The sequence below is a fragment of the Macrotis lagotis genome, chromosome 2 (assembly GCF_037893015.1).
Source record: "Macrotis lagotis isolate mMagLag1 chromosome 2, bilby.v1.9.chrom.fasta, whole genome shotgun sequence".
NCBI lineage: Eukaryota > Metazoa > Chordata > Mammalia > Peramelemorphia > Peramelidae > Macrotis > Macrotis lagotis.
In genome coordinates, this window is record NC_133659.1 from 21,766,343 (window position 1) to 21,788,468 (window position 22,126).

A 22,126-nucleotide genomic window follows, 5' to 3' on the forward strand; every position below is an offset into this window, starting at 1 on the left:
AGTGAGGGTTTTAAACCTGGAGTCCAGAGGGAGATTTCAGAAGTTCCGGGAACATGGATAGGAAATAAAATCTCGATAGATTCCTATCTCCATCCATACATAAAAAGCACATACAGAGATAAATAGCAATAGATATAACTTTACATGGAGCTAAATAAATATATATTTGTATCTGTAGATATATACTCATATTCATACAAGTCTACCCAAATTTGCATGGGTATGAATGTATATTTAGACATGTATTTCAGCCCAAGCACCACCTCTTACCTGACTCTACCTTTACTGACCTTCCCCTAGGCCTTCACCTCAGTTTACCTTTCATTCATTTTGTGTCTTTCTGTACATGCCTCTTTATGTGTATCTTATCTCTTCTAGTAGAAAATAAAATATTTGAGTTCAGGAACTGATTCACTCTTGTCTCAGTTTCCCCTCATTGATAGTATATTGTCACTTTTAATAAACCCTTGTTTGAGATGGGTGTGAGACAACCCTAAAAGAATTGGCAATTATGGCTTAATAGACGACTGGCTCCTATCTAATATTTGCCATTTACTAGCTATACAACTTAAGTTTTTAGCCCCTCTTTGCCTCAGTTCCCTCAACTGTAAAATGGGAATGATAATAATATTTTGTATTACTTAGCTCATCAGATTTTAATAAGGCAAAGTACTCTGTAAACCTTTCAGGCTTGGTGAATTTATTATATTATTATTATGATTGCTAATGTCATGTGAGGGAAAATGGAGAGAGGTGACCATATTCAGTGTCCTGGACAGACAAGAGGTCAAACAAAGGCACTCCTTGAGGACCTTAGCACTCTTGTTTCTCAATACTGGATCCTTGGCATGAGGGTCCTCCATTCTGGGGAGCTGGATTGTTGCAGCTTCTTGATCTTTCCTTGATGCCTCCCCGGCAGGGGGACCAAGGGCTCCAACAATTCCAGTGACCAGCAGCTGGGCTTCCTGCAGAGAAAAGTCCCCAGAAAGGTTAAACCAAATCTCCTCCCATGCCCAATCCTCCCTCCCCAGGAGCTCATTGCTCCTGTCGGTTCCCCTAGACTGGCTTCCAATCCTCCTGGAGAGACTGCATCAGTGTACCAGACTGAGACGGCTGGCCTCCCTGCCCCCCAATTCATTTGGAACTCCCTCTGAGTAGAGCCACAGCAAGCTGGCTCATAACCCATCTCTGTAAATTAGAATTGCAGCTGCAACCCAAGCACTTGGAAGGCCACTGGTGGGATGAAAGACAGAGAGAGGAATTCAGGGGTGCAGAAGGGCTTATCTTGGATAATGAGCTGGGGTCAGCAACAACCCACACAAAAGACCTGCAAAGGCTGCCAAGCTGCAAAATGCACAAATGCACTTCCTCCTGGATACTCCATTTAATCTCTATGCAAGAAAAACACTGGCCTTCGAGATCAGAGATTGCAGATGAAGCCTTATGAGAAAGAAAAACTACAATGAATGAATTAGTGTGGTGTGGATCAAGGATGATAAAGAGAACAGAGATCCCAGACTGGAAATTGGAAGGAACCTCCAAAAGTCATCTCTCCTGAGAATGGGACTGTAGACCATGGAGGTTAATGAATTGCCCAAGAAGGCAGGTTCTAGAACTGAGTCTGGAACATAGGTTCTTTGACTCCAAATCTATTAGGCTATTCATCATACCTCACTTTCCCAGATTAGAGGATCCTTAAAGGCTTCTCAGTTCTAACATGCTATGAATAAATGATCAAAAATCACTTCCTTAGAACAATAGGGGAAAGAACCTGGAGCAATTTGGGAGATGTTATAAGAAAACACATTTTTATTTTATGTCAGAAAAAGACTCCCAACCATTAGAACTTCCCCAGAGTGGAGAGGTCCACCTCATCACATGGTGAGGTACCTTTCCTTGGAGAGCTTCAGACAAAGGCTGGATGACTACTTCTGGGTTTTTTTTATTTGTTTGTTTTCTGAGAAAAGGGATCAACACTTAAGCATAGCTTGGCCTAGTTGGGTGGTTATTAATGTGTGGTCTAGAAAATCCTAGGAATCCTTGAAACCCCTTTTCAAGGGGTTCATGAAACTATCACTATTTTTATAATAAAACTAAATCATTCCAATTTCTAATGTGTTAAATATCAATATTTATAATTCACATAAACATCAAGGTAGTAATGACCTAGAGTCAGGAAGACTCATCTAACTAAGTTCAAGACTGGCCTCAGACATTAAATGATTCTAGACAAGTCATTTAACCTTGATTGCCTTAAATTCTTCATCTATCAAATAAATTGTAGGGAAAAACTGCTCCAGTGTCTTTGCTAAGAAAACTCCAAATGGGATCAAAAAGAGTCAAACCTGTCTGAAAAAAAGACTCAACCACAACCATGAATGCTCCAAACACAAGTCCTTGCTACCCCATGGAGATACAAATAGAAAAAGAAAGGCAAGTCCTAACCTCAAGGAGCTCTCACTCTAATTAGGGAAAGGCACACATAATATGATCGTGAGTTTTGCCAAACTGTTCTCTGTTTTCCCCTTTAAAAATAATTTCCTATATAAGGATGGTTTTCTCAGAGGGTGAGGAGGGGGGGAAAGGCTAAATTGGGAACTGTTTGCACTATAAAAGAGAAAATCATTGCAAAACTTTAAAAGAAATTATAAAAGACTGTGTTTGGAGAAATTCCTTATCATGCATGTGCCAGACAAAATTGCTCAACTTTAGGTTGCAGAAGCACCCAGGACACAATTTGGAATCATGGGACCAGGGTTCAAATTATAGTCCTTCTAAAGTTACCAGTGTAACCTTAAGGAAGTCGGTTCTGTCTTGACAACAGTTTCTTCATCTGTAAAATGAAAAGCTTGGACTAGATAACTTTTGATCCCTTTTCCAAATCGAGACTTATGATTTATTTCTGAAATAGGGTCTGAATTTCCTCACATATCTGAGAGTCTGTGATTCGATGAATTTCAATTCATTGCAGTAATTGAATTGAAGGTGGCTAGGGTGGTTCAGTGGATGGAGCGCTGAACTTGTGGCTAAGATTTCAGTTGCAATTTTGCCTTAGACACATACTTGCTATGTGATCCTAGGCTTGAACTCATCTTCAGTTTCCTCAACTGTAAAATGGGGATAAAAATAGAACCTTTCTATCAGGATAATATGAGCTGATACTTGGAAATCATTTTACCAAACTTAATTATCTCACATTTCTCCATATTTTTTCACAAAAAAAGTATGTGAGTCTTAATCAAATGCTGTTCCAAAGTGTACTCCTAAACATAGATATACAAGTCTACTGACCTTGTCTAAAAAGTCAATAAATCTGGGATGATTTGTTTTTGATTGAATCCATGACTGACTTTTCGTTGTCTAGTCTTCCTTTTCTAAATGTCGATTAACCATTCCTTTAGTGACTAAATTTCTAGAAATTTACCAAGAACTAAAGCCAATATTATTGAATCAATGAATGAATGATCTACTTACTATATAAGGAGCTCTATTTGAAGTGCCCCAACAAAAAAAGTAAGATGCCTTTGCTCCCAGAGCACCCACATTCTATAGCCTGTTTTAATAAACTAGTCTATATTTAGGGAGAACATGTACTGGTTCTAGGGTATGGGTAACTGGGTAAAATTTCCCACTAATGGATGCCACCAATTTGACCTCAATCACTTCCTGAGAACTCTATATCCTTCTATGTTAAGCTCTAGGTTCTTATGCTCCCTTTTTTTGTACATTGATCGAAGCTTTGCAACCACACCAGTCCATTCTTTCAGTTCCATTTGCTACAGTTCATCTTCATCTGGAAATCTGAATTCTCTTAAGAAAGCTTGGGGATCACTGATTACTAACTTGCTAATCATAACTAAGCATCAGCTCCCTCTTAGTCATTTTGGTTCTGTCCTTCACAATCCAAAGATCATTCAATTTGGCATAAAGAATAGACCTAAAGGGGGCAGGTAGGTGGCACAGTAGATAGAGCACCGGCATGGGAATCAGGAGGACCTGGGTTCGGATACAGTCTCAGACATTTAATAATTGCCTAGCTGTGTGACCTTGGGCAAGCCACCTAACCCCATTTGCCTTGCAAAAACCTAAACATAAAAAAAAAGAATAGACCCAAAGGGGGCAGCTAGGTGGCACAGTGGATAGAGCACTGGCACAGGAATCAGGAGGACCTGGATTCAGATCTGGCCTCAGACACTCAATAATTGCCTAACTGTGTGACCTTGGGCAAGTCACTTTTAACCCCATTGCCTTAAACAAAACAAAACAAACAAACAAAAAAAAAAAGGATAGACCCAAAACAAGAGCTATAGTTTCCCTTCATCATCAGCCAGGTGTAGGGTGTGTTCAAAGAAGACTAGTACTTTGGTGTAAGGGCTGCCAAGCCCTTTTCAGGGATGCTTTCCATCTTTGGTGTCCACCTGAGACACCTAACTCTCATCTGTGGCTGCAAGAGGCTATAGAATGCACAGTGGCCACACTCTCACAATTTATTTTGGTGGCAGGCTAAACCAGGTTGAGAGTAATTGAGGGTAACTCATTGGTAAGTAGTGGTGGGTGTCTATCCCAAGCATGTGAAGTCTTCCATTGGTGGAATCAGTAGAAGAGAACAATTTGTTCCCACAGTCATGAAGCCAGCTGAAGGAGGTGCTGTGAAACGCTTAGAACTTGGTTAGACATTGAATATGTCAAGGTCATCCACTGCATCTAGAGCCATTACCAGTTGTCTTGATTCAGTCTTGCCAGATCATGATGACTTTGGAAGAGAGAATGAGGCAGATGATTTTGTGCAGCTCCACCTTACTTAAATCCAAATTATGCGTACCCCAAAAGACATCACTCATTACCATTCCTGGGGCAAGAGGCAAATGATGAAGCTGCAGATGGGATCCACTAGAAACTATAGTCACAACCCTGTACACAGGCACCCCAGGTCATAAGTAGTTTCCCCACTGAAAGCAACAGTGAGATTAAGCAGCCCCCTGTGTGAACTGAACAGCCCTTTTAATGATTGAACTGCTCACCTCCCAATGTGAGTAGGGGACTGGAAAAGGTGCCCTAAAAATTGTCTTCTTACCCAACCCTGGCCTGACTATCTCAGCAGGTGGGAAATCCCACAGCATGGTCAAGACACAAAAAAAATCTACAAAAACTTCTTCAAAGAAGATTCCACCTACTGTTGGTGCATAGAATATGTGCACACTCATAAATAACACAATAAACAATAGACCTGAAAGGTGAACAGCTCAGGCTGCAAGAGAACTCAGCAGGTATATTATCCAAACAGCAACCCTGAGTGAAATGGACAATGGAGGTTAGCAAATGAAGGCCAGTTTACTGAAATCAGAGCTGGATATGTGTTTTCTCTGTGAAACAGAACATTGTAAAGGGGAACCCTGTAAAACTGGGGTAGATTTTGCAATCAAAACTAATCTAGTTAGCATTCTTGAATGCCTACCAAAAGGAGTGAATGGCAGGCTCATGACAATGAGATTGCCATTTCAAGGAAATGCCTGTGCTCCCACCATAATGAACACTGATGACGTTAAAGGAAAATTCTATGAACATCTGGGGAACCTTATCATCAATGTACCAATAGAGGACAAACTTAAAATTCTGTGTGACATTGGTGCTAGAGTAGGCTCATATTACTAGACATGGGCAGGGAGTCCTTGGAAGGAATGGAGTTGTAAACAACAATAGCAATGATCACCTACTATGAAGGCTTGCTCGTCTCATGACCTTCTCAACACTGTCTTCTTTTAACCTAAATGTGATAAAAACTTCCTGGATGCACCCTTGTAGCAAACATTGGCATCTATTAGACTATGTGGCCATAAAGGAGAAGAGACAGACAGGATGTGAGAGTGACAAAGGCAATGTGTCACACAGAGTGCTGGACTGATGACAGACTCATCCTCTCTAAGCTAAATATTTACATTCAACCAAAACAGTGACCCCAAGGCAAAATGAATGCTAGAAAAAGTAATGTCAAGAGATTAGAGTGTCACTCTGAGTGGGAACAGTTTGTTGCTAACTTGGAGGGGAAAGTGAGCCAACAGTTGGCAACAGTGGAGTAGAAAAAGAATGGGCAGCTTTCAGAGATCTGGTATACAGCCCCGCATTTGCTCATCTAGACCAGAACACTTGTAAACACCAAGAACGATTTGATGAAAATGATGGGGAAATACAGAAGCTGCTAAATGAAAAAATGAGACCTCTACAGGGTTTACCAGTAGGATAGTTTGTGCATTTCTAAGGAGGCAGCATTTAATTCCATCAAAAGTTAAATGCAAGTGAAACTTAGAGAGAAGTAGGACTCTTGGCTTACTAAGAAGGCAGATGGAATTCAATTTTATGCAGACAGAAATAGACCAAAATGCTTTTATGATGCCCTGAAGGCTATTGATGAGCCAAAGACATATGGTACATCTCAGATACTCAGTGCTTATGGATCCACATTGATTAATGATAGTGGCATGATTCTAGAGAGATGGACTGAACTCTTCCATGGTGTCCTTAACAGACTATCATCAATGAATGAAGAAGTCACTGACAGTTTACCTCAAGTTGAAGTCTAACTATCCCTAGCTGAAGTTCCAACTGAAGAAGAGGTTTTGAATGTCATTAGGCTCCTTTCAAATAGCAAAGCACCTGGTGCTAATTCTATTCCAGCTCAGATCTACAAAGAGAGGGGTCCATTGCTCATCTAAAAACTGACTGGTCATGTGGCATGAAGAGGTTATCCCCCAAGAATTCAAGTATTCCTCCATTAACCATCTCTATAAAGGTAAAGGGAATGGGTTGTCCTGTGACAGTCACAGGGGTATTTCTCTTTTAGTCATCACTGGTAAGATTCTTGCCAGAGTTCTTTTTAATAGGCTGATACTTCACCTGAAAGATATACATTCCTGAGAGGCAGTGTGACTTCAAAAAGGGTAGAGGAACACTGGACATGATGTCTCCTGCCTGACAATTCCAGGAAAAATGCCGGGAACAGAACAGAGGTCTGTATACATTTCTGGATCTAACCAAGGCCTTTGATACCATCAGTCATGAGGGATTATGGAAATTTATATCAAAATTTGGTTGCCCAGAGAAACTCATCAGTACTGTACATCAATTCCATGATGGCATGCATGTCCAGGTTCTGGATAGTGGACAATGTTCTTGAGATTTCCCAGTCACCAGTGGAGTAAAACAAGGATGTGTCCTTAGCCCCATACTTTTTAGCATGGTGTTTTCAGTCATATTATCAAATGCCTTCCACTGAGGATGAACAGGGGTTGCAACTATGATGTGCTGGACATGTTGTTAGAATGCCAGGGACGCTTGCCAAAAAAACCCTCTTTTATGGAGAACTCACACAGGGCAAGCACTCACAAAGTGGTCAGGAGAAGCGATAATAAGATTCCCTGAAGGTCTCATTGAAGAACTTTAGAACTGATTGTCCAGCATGGGAGACACTGGCACATGCCCAACATGGCATGCCCTCATCAGTGAGGGGGCTGCACTCCATGAGAAAGGCAGAATTGAAAAACCTCAAAGTTTAGTAAGTTTAGAGAAAGCACCCCAGGTTTCACATATAGACTACTTGTGCCTGACCTGTGGTAGAGAATTCTGAGTTCATATTGGTCTGATCAGCCACAGTCAGACACAGTGTCATTTGTCTCAAACATATTGATGTCATTTTGGTCGTCTTCAATAATGAAGGACAAGAACCAACCAATCAACCAGAATCATTCAGGCTGCTGTAAGCATCACTCTCATCCCCTTCTTAATCCTCCTATTTTACCCCAATATAGATTTTTTTTAAATCCTCTTTTTGTTGCTGTTGTTCTTTGCTTCCCTAACACCTTCCAAGGCTTAGGGCTCCAGTCATTTTTCTTCTAGGACAGTGCCATGCTGCTGTATTGATCCTTCATTACCTGCCTTTGCTTTCATCTTCTGGATGTGTCTTTTTAAAATCAGAGTCTGCTTGACAAGTTGTCTGAGCATTCACATCAATCTCTTTAGACAACTCCCCTTTCCCCTCAATGGCATTGTTTCTCTTTGTTTCATTTTCAGAACTTTAGCCTTGATGAAATTTTGAGCTTCCCATCTCTCCTGGTCTTACCGGCCTTATACAATCTTAATTAATGGATTCCTATATCTCTGTTCTCTCAACCCTCTAGAATCTTCTCTATGTAAATCCAAATGATCTTTATGTCTATTCTGTAACACTGATCTCCTTGCTGTTCCTCAAACAAGTCCCTCCATCTCTAGACTCAGAGAACTTTTGTTGGGGAATCCCATGACTGCTGCAGTCTCCCTCCTTGCCTCTGCCTCCCAGAATCCCTGACTTCCTTCAGTCTCAACTAAGTTTCATCTCATCACCAGGCCTGGAGATAGGAGGACCTGAGTTGAAATCTGGCCTCAGATACTTAATAATTGCCTAGCTGTGTTACCATAAGTCACTTAATCCATTAACTTGCAAAAAAAACAAAAACAAAAAAGTCTTTCTCAACATTTCTTATATTAGTGCATTCTCTCATAGCTCCACTTTAGCCTTTCTATCTCATTGTTTGCATACTGTCTGAACTACTATCTGCCTTTCTATTATATATTGGGTTTAGCACAGTGCTTTAGCACATGACAAGCCAAATGTGTATGCAAATGGACATATATAATATATATGTATTTGTATACAGATATGTGGTACTCATATATACAAATGTATATGCATATACTGAGTATAGATAGAGATAGCAATAGCTAGAGAGAGAGAGAGAGATGATAGAGATGATAGAGATAGATATAGAGATAGATACAGAGACAGAGACAGAGACAGAGATAGAGACAGAGACAGAGACAGAGATAGAGATAGAGATAGAGATAGAGATAGAGAGTTGATTGATTGACTGTCCAGGACTTCCCTCTTATTCTCTATTGCAAATATTATAAGGATGTGCTCACTCTCAAATTCTCATCCTTCAAACCCAGCAATTTATATCTCTTTGTTAGTGATAATATTTAAGAAAAATCCTCCTTTTTGAATCCTCTCCTTTATGAAGGATGAAATGATCATTAAGAAAACTCAAAAAAACTGTTGACTCCTTTGCTTCAAAGAGAGAAAAGAAAAGAACTAAGGAGGGAAAAGGAGGGGTAGAAAGAGTAGGGAAGGATAAAGGGGAGGAGGAAAAGGAAGAAGAGGATGAGGAAGAAGAAAAGGAAAAGAAAGTGGAGGAAGAGAGAAAAAGAAAAAGGAGACGAAGGAGCATCCAACAGACGTCAGGATAACTGAAATCCCTCATCATTTTTGCATCTTGCCTCTGCAACAGGCATGTGTTCTATTTCCCAAACTCCTTCAGTCTTGGGAGGTAGATGGGAAATCAATAGCATTGTCTAATAATAATATAATTTTTTCTTCTTCTGTCAATATTTATCCAAGTGTTCCTCACCAGGCTTCCTTGACTCTTATTCTAGTATTTTCTTTGAAGAATAATGTCGTCTTACTATATAATGTCAGTAATAACAAAGCTAAATTTACAAAGCACTTTGAGTCAAAAAGTAATATATATATATATGTGTGTGTGTGTATAAATATATATATATACATATATATATATATGGGATTCAGTGAATCAGCAGTGGTGAGAGTTCTTTCTCCATATTGGTCAAGAATAAATATATTTTCCATCGAAACAAAACCATCTTATTTTATAGATAGATAGATATTAATATATAATATATTAATATAGATAGATAGATATAGATGAATGTATTATGTGATTATAAAAATGCTTTTATCCCTAATATATATTATATATCATATAATGCATAATAATGTATATGAAAAATCTCATTTAATCAGTTTATCCCACACCTTTTTCCTATCCTGAATCTATTGAATCCCTATCTAAAAACATATTTTAATCGTGCTGCCCCTCCTTACAAGTTCAATAAAAGCTATGAAGTCATCAAATTTGCCTCCTTACTTTAAGATTCTCTTCTTTTCAAATGGCTTCTATATGTTGTAGGAATATAAACTGCTTGAAGGCAAGGACTCTTTCTTTTTTATTGTGGTTGCTAAGGTCTTCTCTGCCTGGTATATAGTAAGTGTTTCATGCCTTTGACTGATTGATTGACAGATCTTCAGTTCTTTTTGCTTAGTACCCATGCTGTTTCATTTTATGCTGAGCTTTGGCATCATAGATTTGGAACCTGAAGAGACCCCAGAGAACAAGTCCAGTCCACCCTTACTACAAATGAGGAATCTAAGATACATAAAGATACATAAAGTTTAAGGAATGTTCTCAGAGTCCTAAAACTATTAAATGCTTGAGGCAAGATTTCACCTCAGTTCTTCCAGATTTCATGTTGAGTTCTTTCTATAGGACCATTTTGCCTCTTCTCAACCAAGTCTATTTTTAGGGTTTACAATCTTTACAAGGGTTTACAATCACCTGAATTTAGCTTTGAAGTTCATTCCTCTCTAAAATTCTATGATGACAAATTGCCATATGGTGGAGGATAAATTCTTTGGGCCTCAGTTTCCCCATCTATAAAAAAAGAAAGGGCTGAACTTGATGACCTCTGTGTTCCTTATTAAACCTTTGAACTTCCTGATAATAACAATAATAATGACTGAGATTTATATAGTAACTTAAAGTTTCCAAAACATTTGGTAGAGAAGTAGAGAGAACAAGAGACAGAGATAGACACACACACACACACACAGAGAGAGAGAGAGAGAGAGAGAGAGAGAGAGAGAGAGGAAGGAACCCTCACTAATTTAAGATTTATACTATAGAGCTTATTCCCGTTTTTACAGTTGAGGAAGCTGAGATTCAGAGATGAAATGAGTTACTCAGAATCAAACTGATATGCATCTAAGGGCAGTTGTAAAAGATAGAAGAGTCCTTAGACAAATTTCAGAAGGAATTGTCCTAGCCCTGGGTCACTACTTCCTGGTGTCTCTTCTCTTCATTCAGGAGCAAGTATTTCTTAAATCCCTGAATGGTAGGATGCTTCAGAATGACCTCTCTTCAGCCCAGAGGGCCCCACATTGGTGGATCCCAACTGAGCTCTATGGAGATATCAGCATCTTCTGTGAATTGCTTATGAGAATATAATATTGGTTATGTATAATTGAAAAGAAGAAATTGCAAGTCTTAGAGAGAGAAAGAACAACTTGAAAGAGGAAGAAAATAAGATGGTTTTGTTTCAATGGAAAATATATTTAATTCGTGACCAATATGGAGAAGGAACCCTCACCACTGCTGATTCACTGGATCCCCAAGATAGAGAGATCCTGAGCTCTAGGACACAACTCAGGGAGTTTAGTTTTAAAAAAAACCACTTTCCCTTTCTGCATCTTTCTCACCTCCTTCCATGTGATGTGAATCAGAAGTTAGCTTAAACCATCGCCCAGAGAGAAGCTCTTTTATGATGGGTGCATTTGGGCTTGTCAACTTCTCATTGAAGATGTCCAATATGGGTGATCCACCACTTCTTAAGATGGCCCATCCATCTGGGGACAGTTGGCATTGTTAGCTTTTCTGACATCAAGTCAGAATTTCCCTCTTTGTCACTTCTAGCTGTTGCCCAAGGAGGACATACCTAGTAGTACAAACCTATGAAGGGCAATCATGCTGAACTTAGAGTCAACAGACCTGAATTTGAATCCATCTCTAATAATAACAATGTGTTTAACTTTTGATGTGGCCTTGGCTACTTAATTGATAAAATTATTTGATGGGATCAAAGTCCTTTACAGTTCTAAATTTCTAATATTTTAAGTTCCCTCCCAGTTCTGAGATTCTCCAATAATAGTCCCAAACACTCTCCAGGAATTTCCTCTCCAGGTACAGACTTTTTCCTAATTTTCATGTTTCATGGATCACCCAGGTCATTCTCTACTTAGTATAGTCTCAAAGTAGATGCTAGAAATCAAAGGAAGTTCCATTCTTTTAACACAAATCCAGCAGGAAATATCAGAAGCTTACCCCTATATCCTGGAAAATAAATCTATGACTCTCCCTTCCCTGATGTTGATGATATATGTATATTAAAATTTGATTTGGTCTCTTTTGAATATAGCATCTGACCCCTTGGGAGACCTTCCTTGTTAGCTCTACTAAAGATTGAAGTACAAATTCTCACAAAGCATTGTTTTCCATATTCTCTAGCAAGGTATCACTGACCAGTTCTGTGCACCTCCAATTCATTGATTTGGTATCCCTGACAGCCCTGAATTCTCTTTCCTGGACATATTTAAACTCTTTCTGCCCCTCACAAAAAAAAGACAATTAAAAAAACTTTCTCAGGTGATTTTTTTCACAGAGATACAGGGGACCAAGATAATGAAAATGAGAAGATTGGAGCATTTTAGTATATGAGAGCTGCAAGAACAGGATGTTGGAAAATGTTTGCCTTCCATCACATTCCCATATGATTTGAATCTCTTCTGTTAGATTTCTCTACAACTGGAAAATTCTCAGTGGGGGCCGGGTCTAAAGGTTTTGGGTGTGCATTTTGGAATGGAGGTAGCTATTTCCTTGCAGTTGCATTTGATAATAGTTATTCTAATATTATTTTTGGTATTAGTGTGCAGTAGTAGAGGGAGAATCAGGTTTAAAGCATCCCCATTGACATTAACAACAGCAATGATAGAATCCACCTCACCAACAGCACCCTCAACAACACCATCACAAGGAGCATCATCAAAAGCAATAGCATCAACAGCACCAATACCAGCATCATCAGCAATGACAATGCCATCAACAGCAACCTCAGCATCATCAAACTCAGCAACAGCATCATTTCTGTAACCTGCATAGTTTCCAAGTGTTTCTTTAAATTATCTCACTGGAGCCTCAAACAATATATACCAATCCTTTTGTTAATAATAATAATAATAATAACATTTATAGAGCACTTTAAGGTTTGTGAAGAGTGTTACAAATGTTGTCTTATGTCATCCTTGAGAAGGAGGTGCTACTAGAATCATCATTTACATATGATAAAACTGAGGAAGATATTAAACAAACTTGCCAATGTTAATATATAATATATAATAAATATAATATATAATAAATAGTTAATATCTGAGGCAGGATTTGAACTTTGTATTTTATAACTCTAGATTTCTTGATGTATCCATTGGGGGCACATTGCTACCTCCATGCATGAGGTAGGAAATAGAAAAATTTTATCCCCATTTCTTATATAAAGGAACTCAAAAAAGAAAGTGATTTCCTAAACATCATCCAGGTCATAAATGGTGGAGATAGGAATTAGGTTCTTAGATTCCTAGATGATTTTTCTTGGGCATTTAGGGCTTAGAAAAAAATCAGATCTCTTTACTGCAAAAAAGGCATCTCACACTATAGGATGCTACATTTTGGGGTAAGTGAATATTATGTAGTTTGACTTTGGGACCACCAGTTAGGTTCCTTCCCATTCCACCAAAGACCTTCCTTGCTGCCTAAGTAGAAAAACTTAGAAACATCTGGCAAGAGACTGAAGGATGGGTTGGAGGGGGATGGAATGGAAACTGAGTAATAAGGAGCATTTAAGAAGCAATTGAAGTAAAAGGCAATATGGGCCTGAATTTTAGGAGTTAAATTTTGTGAGTTAAATTGGGGACACAATAGAGAAAGAACACAGGATCTGAAGTCAGTACATATGTGTTTACAAATCTCATTTATTACCCATGTAACTTCACAAAGTCAATGTCCTCTGAACTCATTTCCTCCTCTGTAAAAGGAGTAAAGAACACCTGTTCATCTCCAGACTTAAGACACTATGGTCATTAGGAATTCTTTCCACCTGAGTTTCATAGAGCCTTTTAGTTCTCTTGAAGACTAGAGTGAAAGGCATAAGGGAAGAAGGACACCAGAGGGAGGCACAGAGTCATGCAGAGAAGACTTTGAAGAACTGGAAAGCAGAAGTCTAAGAGCACCAAAGAATAACTGACATTTTGTACAAAAGCATCCCTGGACAGCAGAGGGATCATCTCTGCTGCAGAAAAAGAAGGGAATGGAGGAGAGGAGAAGCAGTAGAGCTTTTGGATTGTCTGACTCACTTACCCTGTTGCTCCATTATCTCACAGGCAGGGCCAGATCGACCCTGAGGACACAGGCACTGGCAGGAGGTGCCTTGGAGGATGGGCTCACCATTGTTGTTGCAGGGACCACACCGGCAAGAATCATGCTCTGCCAGGTACTCATCCAGTGCCCGCCTCATGTTCTGCCATTTACGTTCATGGTGGCCCAAGTTGCTTTGGCGTAGCACAGTAAAGATGGGTAGGAGCTGTTGGGAACAGTAGAGGGATTTGGGAGAGTAGAAAATACACTGAATTTGGAATCAGAAGATTAGTGTTCAAACCCCTAAAGGATACTTGGGTAACTCAGCTCAATGAATTGTGATTCCTATGCCCAAGGTATTGTGCTGGACAGTAGTGATACAAAGACAAAAGAAAACTTCTACTTTACTGCCAATGTAAAAATAAAAGAAAATGCCAGTTAATCAGTCAAGAAGCACCAAGCAAATATCAGGAGTAGGGACTGTAAAAAACATGTATTCTCAAGGGTCTTTTGCTTTTCAATTTCTATTTGTTAAAGTCACTTCTATCATAAGATTTCTGGTCTATTATGTTTGATTATCTTCATTTATCTCAGGAAAGTTAAGTGATTCCAATGTGCTTATACAGATAGTGGAAGATCCAGTAGTCACACATTCAAGGTTCCTAACTCCATTGCTTTGACACTTCCCACTGTAGCCTGGGGTTCATTAGATGGGATGCCATATTATTCAAGATTTGTCTACTGATAGAATGCATAGAATGGGTAAAAATCTATTGGTCCTAGTTCTGTCTTATAAAGTCTCATGAAATAAGGCATGAGGTCATAGGTACTCTCTCCATTACAATTCAGCCCATCAAATATTTTAAACAGTGATTTTGGACTTTTACCATCTCCTTCCAAATGCTTATGGATTGCTGCTATCACTGCTACTACCTCTACCTATTTATAACCAACACTGAAAACCAACCTAGTGCTTCCTCTGATGTTTACGACATTCCTAAGACAGGTGCAATCAAACGCCACATTTTACATATGAGGAAACTAAAACCTTGACCATTTGTTCAAGTTAATAAGTATTTGAGACCAGATGTAATCTCAGGTCTTCTGGATTCCAGATCCACTGGACCATTCAGTTGCTAGTACCCTAAAAGGGAATAGTATAATAGGAGTCCTATAAATGGAAACAAAGAATTTTAATTCAAGCCTTAAAATGTCTCTTACTAGTTATGGGACCTTGACCAAATCACTAAACTGCTCTGACCCTGTTTCTTCACCTGCAGAGTAGACGCTGCTGATATTGTGATCTTCAGTGTATGTGTGAGGAAAGATACCTGGATATAACTGATGGAATCAGCCATGTCTGGAGTTCAGGATTCATGATCTCAAGTTCAGAAGGTTTCCTTATACCACAACTCATTTCAAAAATGTGTTGTTTATTGTTGTTCGGTTGTTTTGGTTGTACCCAACTCTTTGTGATTTTCATTTGAGGTTTTCTTGGCAAAGATACTAGGATGATTTGCCATTTCCTTCTTCAATTCATTTTACAGATGAGAAAACTGAGGCAAACAGGATAAACTGTTTTGCCCAGGGTCACACAGATGGTAAATGTTTGAGGACAGATTTGAATCCCTGAACACGAGTCTTTCTGATTATAAGCCTAGTGCTTTAAGTACCATGGCATCACCCAGCTGCCACTAATTCAAAAATACATGGCATTGGGGACAGCTAGGTGGCACAGTGGATAGAGCACTGGCCCTGGAGTCAGGATACCAGTCTTGGACACTTCATAATTACCTAGCTGTGTGGCCTTGGACAAACCACTTAACCCCATTGCTTTGCAAAACCTAAAAAATGACAAAAACAAAAACAAAACAACCATGGCATCAAAGTATTGACTGGAGGATCTGAGTTCAAGTACTGATTTGACTGACTGTGTGATCTTGGGTAAATAATTTAATTTAATAATTTAATAATTTAATTTAATTTAATAATTTAATAATAATTTGATTTCCCTTGGTCTCAAACTCCTCATAAATAAAATGGGAGAACTGGATAAGCTCTAGATGTATGAGCCTTTGGAGTTCTCTTTGGAGTCAGATAATTTCTGTTCATGTTCTGAATCTGCTCTATCATTGTAACCTTGAGCAAATCACTTCACCTCTTTGTGCCAGTTTCTTTAAAATTCTGTCAAATAAAAGAATGTGGAACTATGAGGTCCCTTCTAGCTCAGTGGATATGGTCATATAACTTTTAATTCTTATCTTGAAGGTCTTTATTGAGGGAAATTTTATATAAATATGAACAAATAAAATCAAATTATCTTATTACGAAGGAGGAAAGTGACTGAAACCACACAGCTAGTCTATGACCAAGCTAGAAATAAAGCCCGCATGCCAGCAAAGCTGGCTGCCATGACCTAAAAAGAGAAGAAACTTCCTTCTTGCAAAACAAAGGGTATGATAAGGACATCAGTAGACAACTATTGATAACCTTGAGTAGAACCCTGGGAAACTGCACAAAGACCTTGATCAAATAAACCTGGGGCTGAGATAAGGAATTTTCCAGAAGGATAGAGGAGCCCAGCAGTGGCCTGAAGCCATAGGCATAATTGTAGGGCTGCTTAGATAGCCAACTGAGAGGTTGCCAATTGGTTTTCAGGAAGATTGCAGAGAATTTGGCCACCAATTGCTGGGGAATTTGCAGAAGAAATGGGGTCACCCCACAGCTGTGAGGGTGGCAGTTAGGAAAAGATGTTTCTCACTAATGGAGACTCTTATCTCCAGGACCAGACACAGCATGTGGGACAATTTTCCATTTACCCTGCTAATAGGGTTGAGGGTCAGAGGGAGCTCAAGCTACTTCCCCTCATCATTGCTTGCTCAGCTTTGCTATGGAAAGGTAGGGTTTTGTTTGTGTGTGTGTGTGTGTGTGTGTGTGTGTGTGTGTGAGAGAGAGAGAGAGAGAGAGAGAGAGAGAGAGAGAGAAGGGCAGTGGAGAGAGGGAAAGAGAAGAGAGAAGGTTGAGGAATCTTAAGGAACAAAGCAAGACTGGAAAAAAATTATAAGACATAGTTCACTTAATCCAACCCATTCATTTTATATATAAATAAAATGAGTAGGTAAAACTTCACCTAGTAAGTAGTAGTCAGTATTTCTGATTCAAGTTATAGGATTACCGATTAAGAGCTATAAAGGACCTGAGATGTTATTTACTTTTATCCCTTTTTTTTACATATGGGCAAATGAGGAAACTGAGTCCCAAGGAGTTGAAGTGACTTAACCAGAGTCACACAAGAAGTAAATGAGAAAGACAGAATTCTTTGACTAAAACATAAGAGAAGAAGCTGAAGCCAAAGGAAGGTAAAGTGGCTTACCTTTTTATCTATTATCTATTTGCCTAAATAAAGTTTAGTCATCCTTCAATGTCAAGTCCATAAAGCCTTACCTGATTATTCCCTCTTTCTTCTGAAATTCTGGAACTCATTACTCGCAAGGTATATAGGCAAGTCATTGAATTTATTTAATGAGGCCTGTTCACTTTATAATCTCAATGTCAGTGAATCATAGACCATCATAAAATTGCAGGGTTGGACAGTACCTCAGTAGTAATCTGGTCTTAACCAGATATGCCCTTCCTTAATAATCATTCATTAATGATCTGCCATGTGTCAGGCACTTTGCTAAGCATCAGGGATACAAAGAAGGGCAAAAAAACAGTTCCTTCCTTCAAAAACCTTACAATCTACTGTGAGACACACGTGAAAAGAAGAGTATACCCAGTGAAGTAGCTAAAGACCTATACCTAGGCAGAAAATGATGAGGTGACTGAACTTTAAATGGAAGACCATAGGAGAGGTCTGTAATGTCCTTCTTCCACCATCTCCGATCAGAGGCAGGAAGAAGTCATGGAACCAGAAGGATTTTGAGGAGTAGAGGTTCAGAACACCAGATAGGTAGTAGGAAAAATCCCCTTAAAATAAAGATTCCCTCCTGACAAATCCAATAAGTGGTCATTTTTACCTTTGATTGAAGGGCCTCTTGGAATGTAAAACTTCCATTTCCATTCAAGTATTGCATACTAATATTAGGAGTTTTTTGTTGTTTGTTGTATATATATAGATAGATAGATGCACATGTATGCGTGTATGTATGTGTTTATATCATATATATATATATACATATATATATATATATAAAATATATGAGTATAAATGGAGTTAGCCTTCAAGCCAGGAACACTTGACAGCATCTTAGTATCAACAAATATTAGCTGTGGAACTTTTGCCAAGTCACCTAACCTTCATGGCTTTAAACAATTCTCTAAATCACTAATTTTCTGATAAGGTGCCAATATGCATTTGTAGATGAAATTTCTCACCAGGTGCTCCTTATATGAAGGAAAACACAGATCCAATCCCTACAATACCATGAAGTCTAAATTTGTATATCTCAGTTTCACCCATTGCTTCTCTAGTAGTTCTTCTCTCTATGACCAAAAGGAAGAAGTCTAAACATATATTTATGAAGAATATTATAAGGATCACTTCTGATTCTAGGGTATTTTTAAGTTTGATGAGAGAACTGTGTCAGTCACTGCAGCTTACAGTAAATTGCTGGTCATGGTGCTGAATTTATGGGCTCATCTAACAAACAAGACCTAAATAGAGGACTATCTCTTTCCAGCTCTCGCTAGAGAATGATGGGACTTGCTAGGTGGCGCAGTGGATAGAGTACTGGCCTTGGATTCAGGAGGATGGAAGTTCAAATCTGGCCTCAGACACGTGATACTAACTGCGACCCTGGGCAAGTCACTTAATACTGATTGCCTTGTATTTAGGATCAAATCCAGTTGTCCTGATCCATATCTGGCCACTGGACCCAGATGGCTCTAGAGAAAGTGAGGTTTGTGTCTTAGCACAGCCCCCCCTCCAAATCCAATTCACACGCTTGTCATGGCATCACCTCCCTGATGTTGTAGTCTTCAAAAATGAAGGACAAAAATTTGCCAAATAGCTAATATGAGTTATCACCATGAATAATTCTCCTTGGTTATCTATCTTGAGCAGAGATTCAGAAAGAGATTCATGCTATCCTGGGAGAAAGAAAGGTCTCGTTGAGTGAAACAACCTAACATTCAAAATACACGGGATCCTACAGGACAGATTTTCTTAGATGTTCAAGACCTTACACAAGTTGTTTTACTCTATCCAAGCACAGAACCAGCTTCCCCCAATAATGTATTAAGTCCCCAAACAAATGGAAGAACCGTAACCACACTAAGAGAGCACCATATCAAATACTGGGAGATTGCCTTGCTAAGTTAAATAACATTAGTCCTGTGTGTATTTTGGCAAGACTGGCAATGTTCTTGGGGATAGATCTAAATCTGCAATTTATAGAAGCTGGTTTTAAAATCTCACTTTAGCCCAGGGTGCCAGGGATTCTTGGAGTAGTTATGAATGTGCTATAATAAAGACAGAAGTAGAATGTTATTCTAGTAACAGCATGATCTCATGGGATGCAGCAAAAATCCCCTAACTACTGTTGATCATATGGTAGTAGAAAGACTCCTAAAAGTCAGGAGAGTCCTGAATCTGTCCTTTGAGACTTAGGTATATGTGACTATGAACCCATCACCTAACCTGAGTGATGTGCTCCTCACTTGTAAAATAGGGGCAATAATAATGCCTGCAATAGCCAAGTCCCAGAGCTATTGTGAGGATTAAATGACAAGGAAGGTGAGGGGTTTTGAAACGTTAAAAGGCTATTGAAATGTCAATTATTATGATCTCTTGCTCTATTTTCCCTCAGTAAATTTAGGATGCCTTCAGTATCTTGTAGCTCTGGGTGTGGTAACTGAAAGTAAATTTTTAACAGGAACTTATCTATCAAGAAACCAGAATTCTGCAGTATCTGTAGTTGATATAACCATCATTATTGGTGGAGCAGATGATTTATGATCTATTTTTGTCAAGGGATGGTTATCTCCAGGCCAGCAGAGGCATGAGATATCTTTGATCTGTCATGGAGAGAGTGTTAGTCCTCAGACACTGTTGGAAGCTAGAAGAAATGAGTGGTTTCTATTGGGTTGAACAATCCAGGTCAGTAGACTGGGATTAAACATGATTAACAAGTGAATCCATTCCTAAGATTTCACTTGAGACAATGTTGAGTTCTGATTATGGTCTACCTTCTATATGAAGCTTTTCCTGATTCCCATAGCTATAAATGGCTTCTCACCATAAATAAAATTATTTGAATTGATTTTGTGTGTGTATGTGTGTATGCTTACACATAAACATTACACCCCCCCCCAGTGAATTGTAAACTCCCCAAAGGCAGGGATTATTTCCTTTTTTCTATGTATTTCAGCATCTTGAATGTTACTTGGCACCTAAATGGATTGATTGATACAGAAGTAAAGAGAATGACCCCTGCAGAAAGCCAGTCATCACAGCAGTCAGCCACCCTCAGAACATATTGATAACCATACTTTACTTTTTGCCTCCTCCCAGTCTTCCTTTTCACTGTATCCTTAAATCTTTCTTGGGAACACAGCAAGTGATATATTTACTGTTCACCTAAACCATAATTCTCAGTCTTTACCTTGAAGTTTGCTTCAAGAGAAGCACAAAATTTAGATTTTGGCCATGGAAGTTTTCAGAATATCGTGGATATGAATTTTTTCAGTTTAGGTTCAAAGAGTGATAGCAATTTCCAGGCCTTTCATAAGTTTCAGATGCCTGAAAGTCAGTTTCTCAGTTATTGGCCGAGAAAAATTAAGGCTAATCTATCCTATTTCCTTCTAACACAATTTTTTTATCCACTCATTTGTCACTGAAAGGTGAGTGTTGTAATGGACTTTGGGTTTAAATATATATATTTATACCAAAAGAAGGAACATGACTATGCCACTTGGAGCAAGTTTTTGTTTTGGATAGACCTGAGATTTCATCAGTGTGAGAAAACATCTTCCTTCAATGCCGATCAGCAAATATTTTATGACTTCTAGACTTAGAGTTGTCTGGTACATTGTCTATGATCACAAAACTATCAGATATAGGAGTAAAAACTACTTCAACTCAAATATTACTGACTACTATGCCATCCTGCCTCACTTGAGTAAAGATTTTTTTTTAGGTTTTTGCAAGGCAATGGGGTTAAATGGCTTGCCCAAGGCCACACAGCTAGGTAATCATTAAGTGTCTGAGGTCGGATTTGAACTCAGGTACTGCTGACTCCAGGGACAGTGCTCTTATCCACTGCACCACCTAGATGCCCCTTGAGTAAAGATTAAAGACAAATACTGAAGCTATTAGTCAATGACATAAGGAATACCCAATTAAAGACATTCCTTCTATTAATGATAGTTCATCATTTTTTCTACAATTTATGGTCTAAGAAGGTTTCAGAGAGCACTGAGAGGTTAAATGATTAAGCCAAGATAAAAAACCTAGTATATACCAGAGGCATGATTTGAACTCAGGATTTTCTGGCTTCAAAATTGACTGCTTCCCCTTTTATCTATACCTTTCATCTAAACAAGGGACTCCATTAGTTATCCCACTCAATTAAAAATGATTACCTTTGCGATCTTTTCTTTAAATCAAACAATCAGAAAGGGAATTTGAACAGGGCCTGAATATTTTCTTTAACCTACTAAAGTTATTGTAGAAAAGATTTGGTCATACTCTAAGGAAATTGTAAGACAGCAAGAAGGCATCTCAGAACCAAAGGGAGAGTTTCTAAGGGCTTAGAACTGAAAAGCTGGACCAAGTCAAATTAGCATACTTTTGAGTGATAAGAGCAGTTTTGAGTGTGGCACAGAAGGGAGGAATCAATGAAAGTTGATGATTTTATAATTATCTTGGAGCAGAATATCCAGATAACAAGTCCCAGGTAAAGGTCAGCTCCTTCCTCAACTTCCCCTTTCAGTGACTTCCACAATTATTCTAATCAAATCTGCTGTTTTATTTCTCCCCTATTCCCATTGAATGGAATTTTGTCTCTACCACATAGAGAGAGAGAGAAGGGAATGTACCTGATCATATGATTGTCTGC

The 22,126-nt window shown here is 38.8% G+C and overlaps 1 protein-coding gene across 1 annotated transcript in view; it reads right to left on the bottom strand.

The window, feature by feature from the left end:
• Positions 1–657: 657 nt before the first annotated feature.
• The window catches only part of C8A (complement C8 alpha chain), an 85,355-nt gene continuing 63,886 nt past the window's right edge, over positions 658–22,126 (bottom strand). The window contains exons 10-11 of the mRNA XM_074221338.1: positions 14,070–14,292; positions 658–965 (exon numbers count right to left, since the gene is read on the bottom strand). Coding sequence (XP_074077439.1) covers positions 814–965; positions 14,070–14,292 — 375 coding nt within the window. The 3' untranslated portion in view covers positions 658–813. The remainder of the gene's footprint in view (positions 966–14,069; positions 14,293–22,126) is intronic.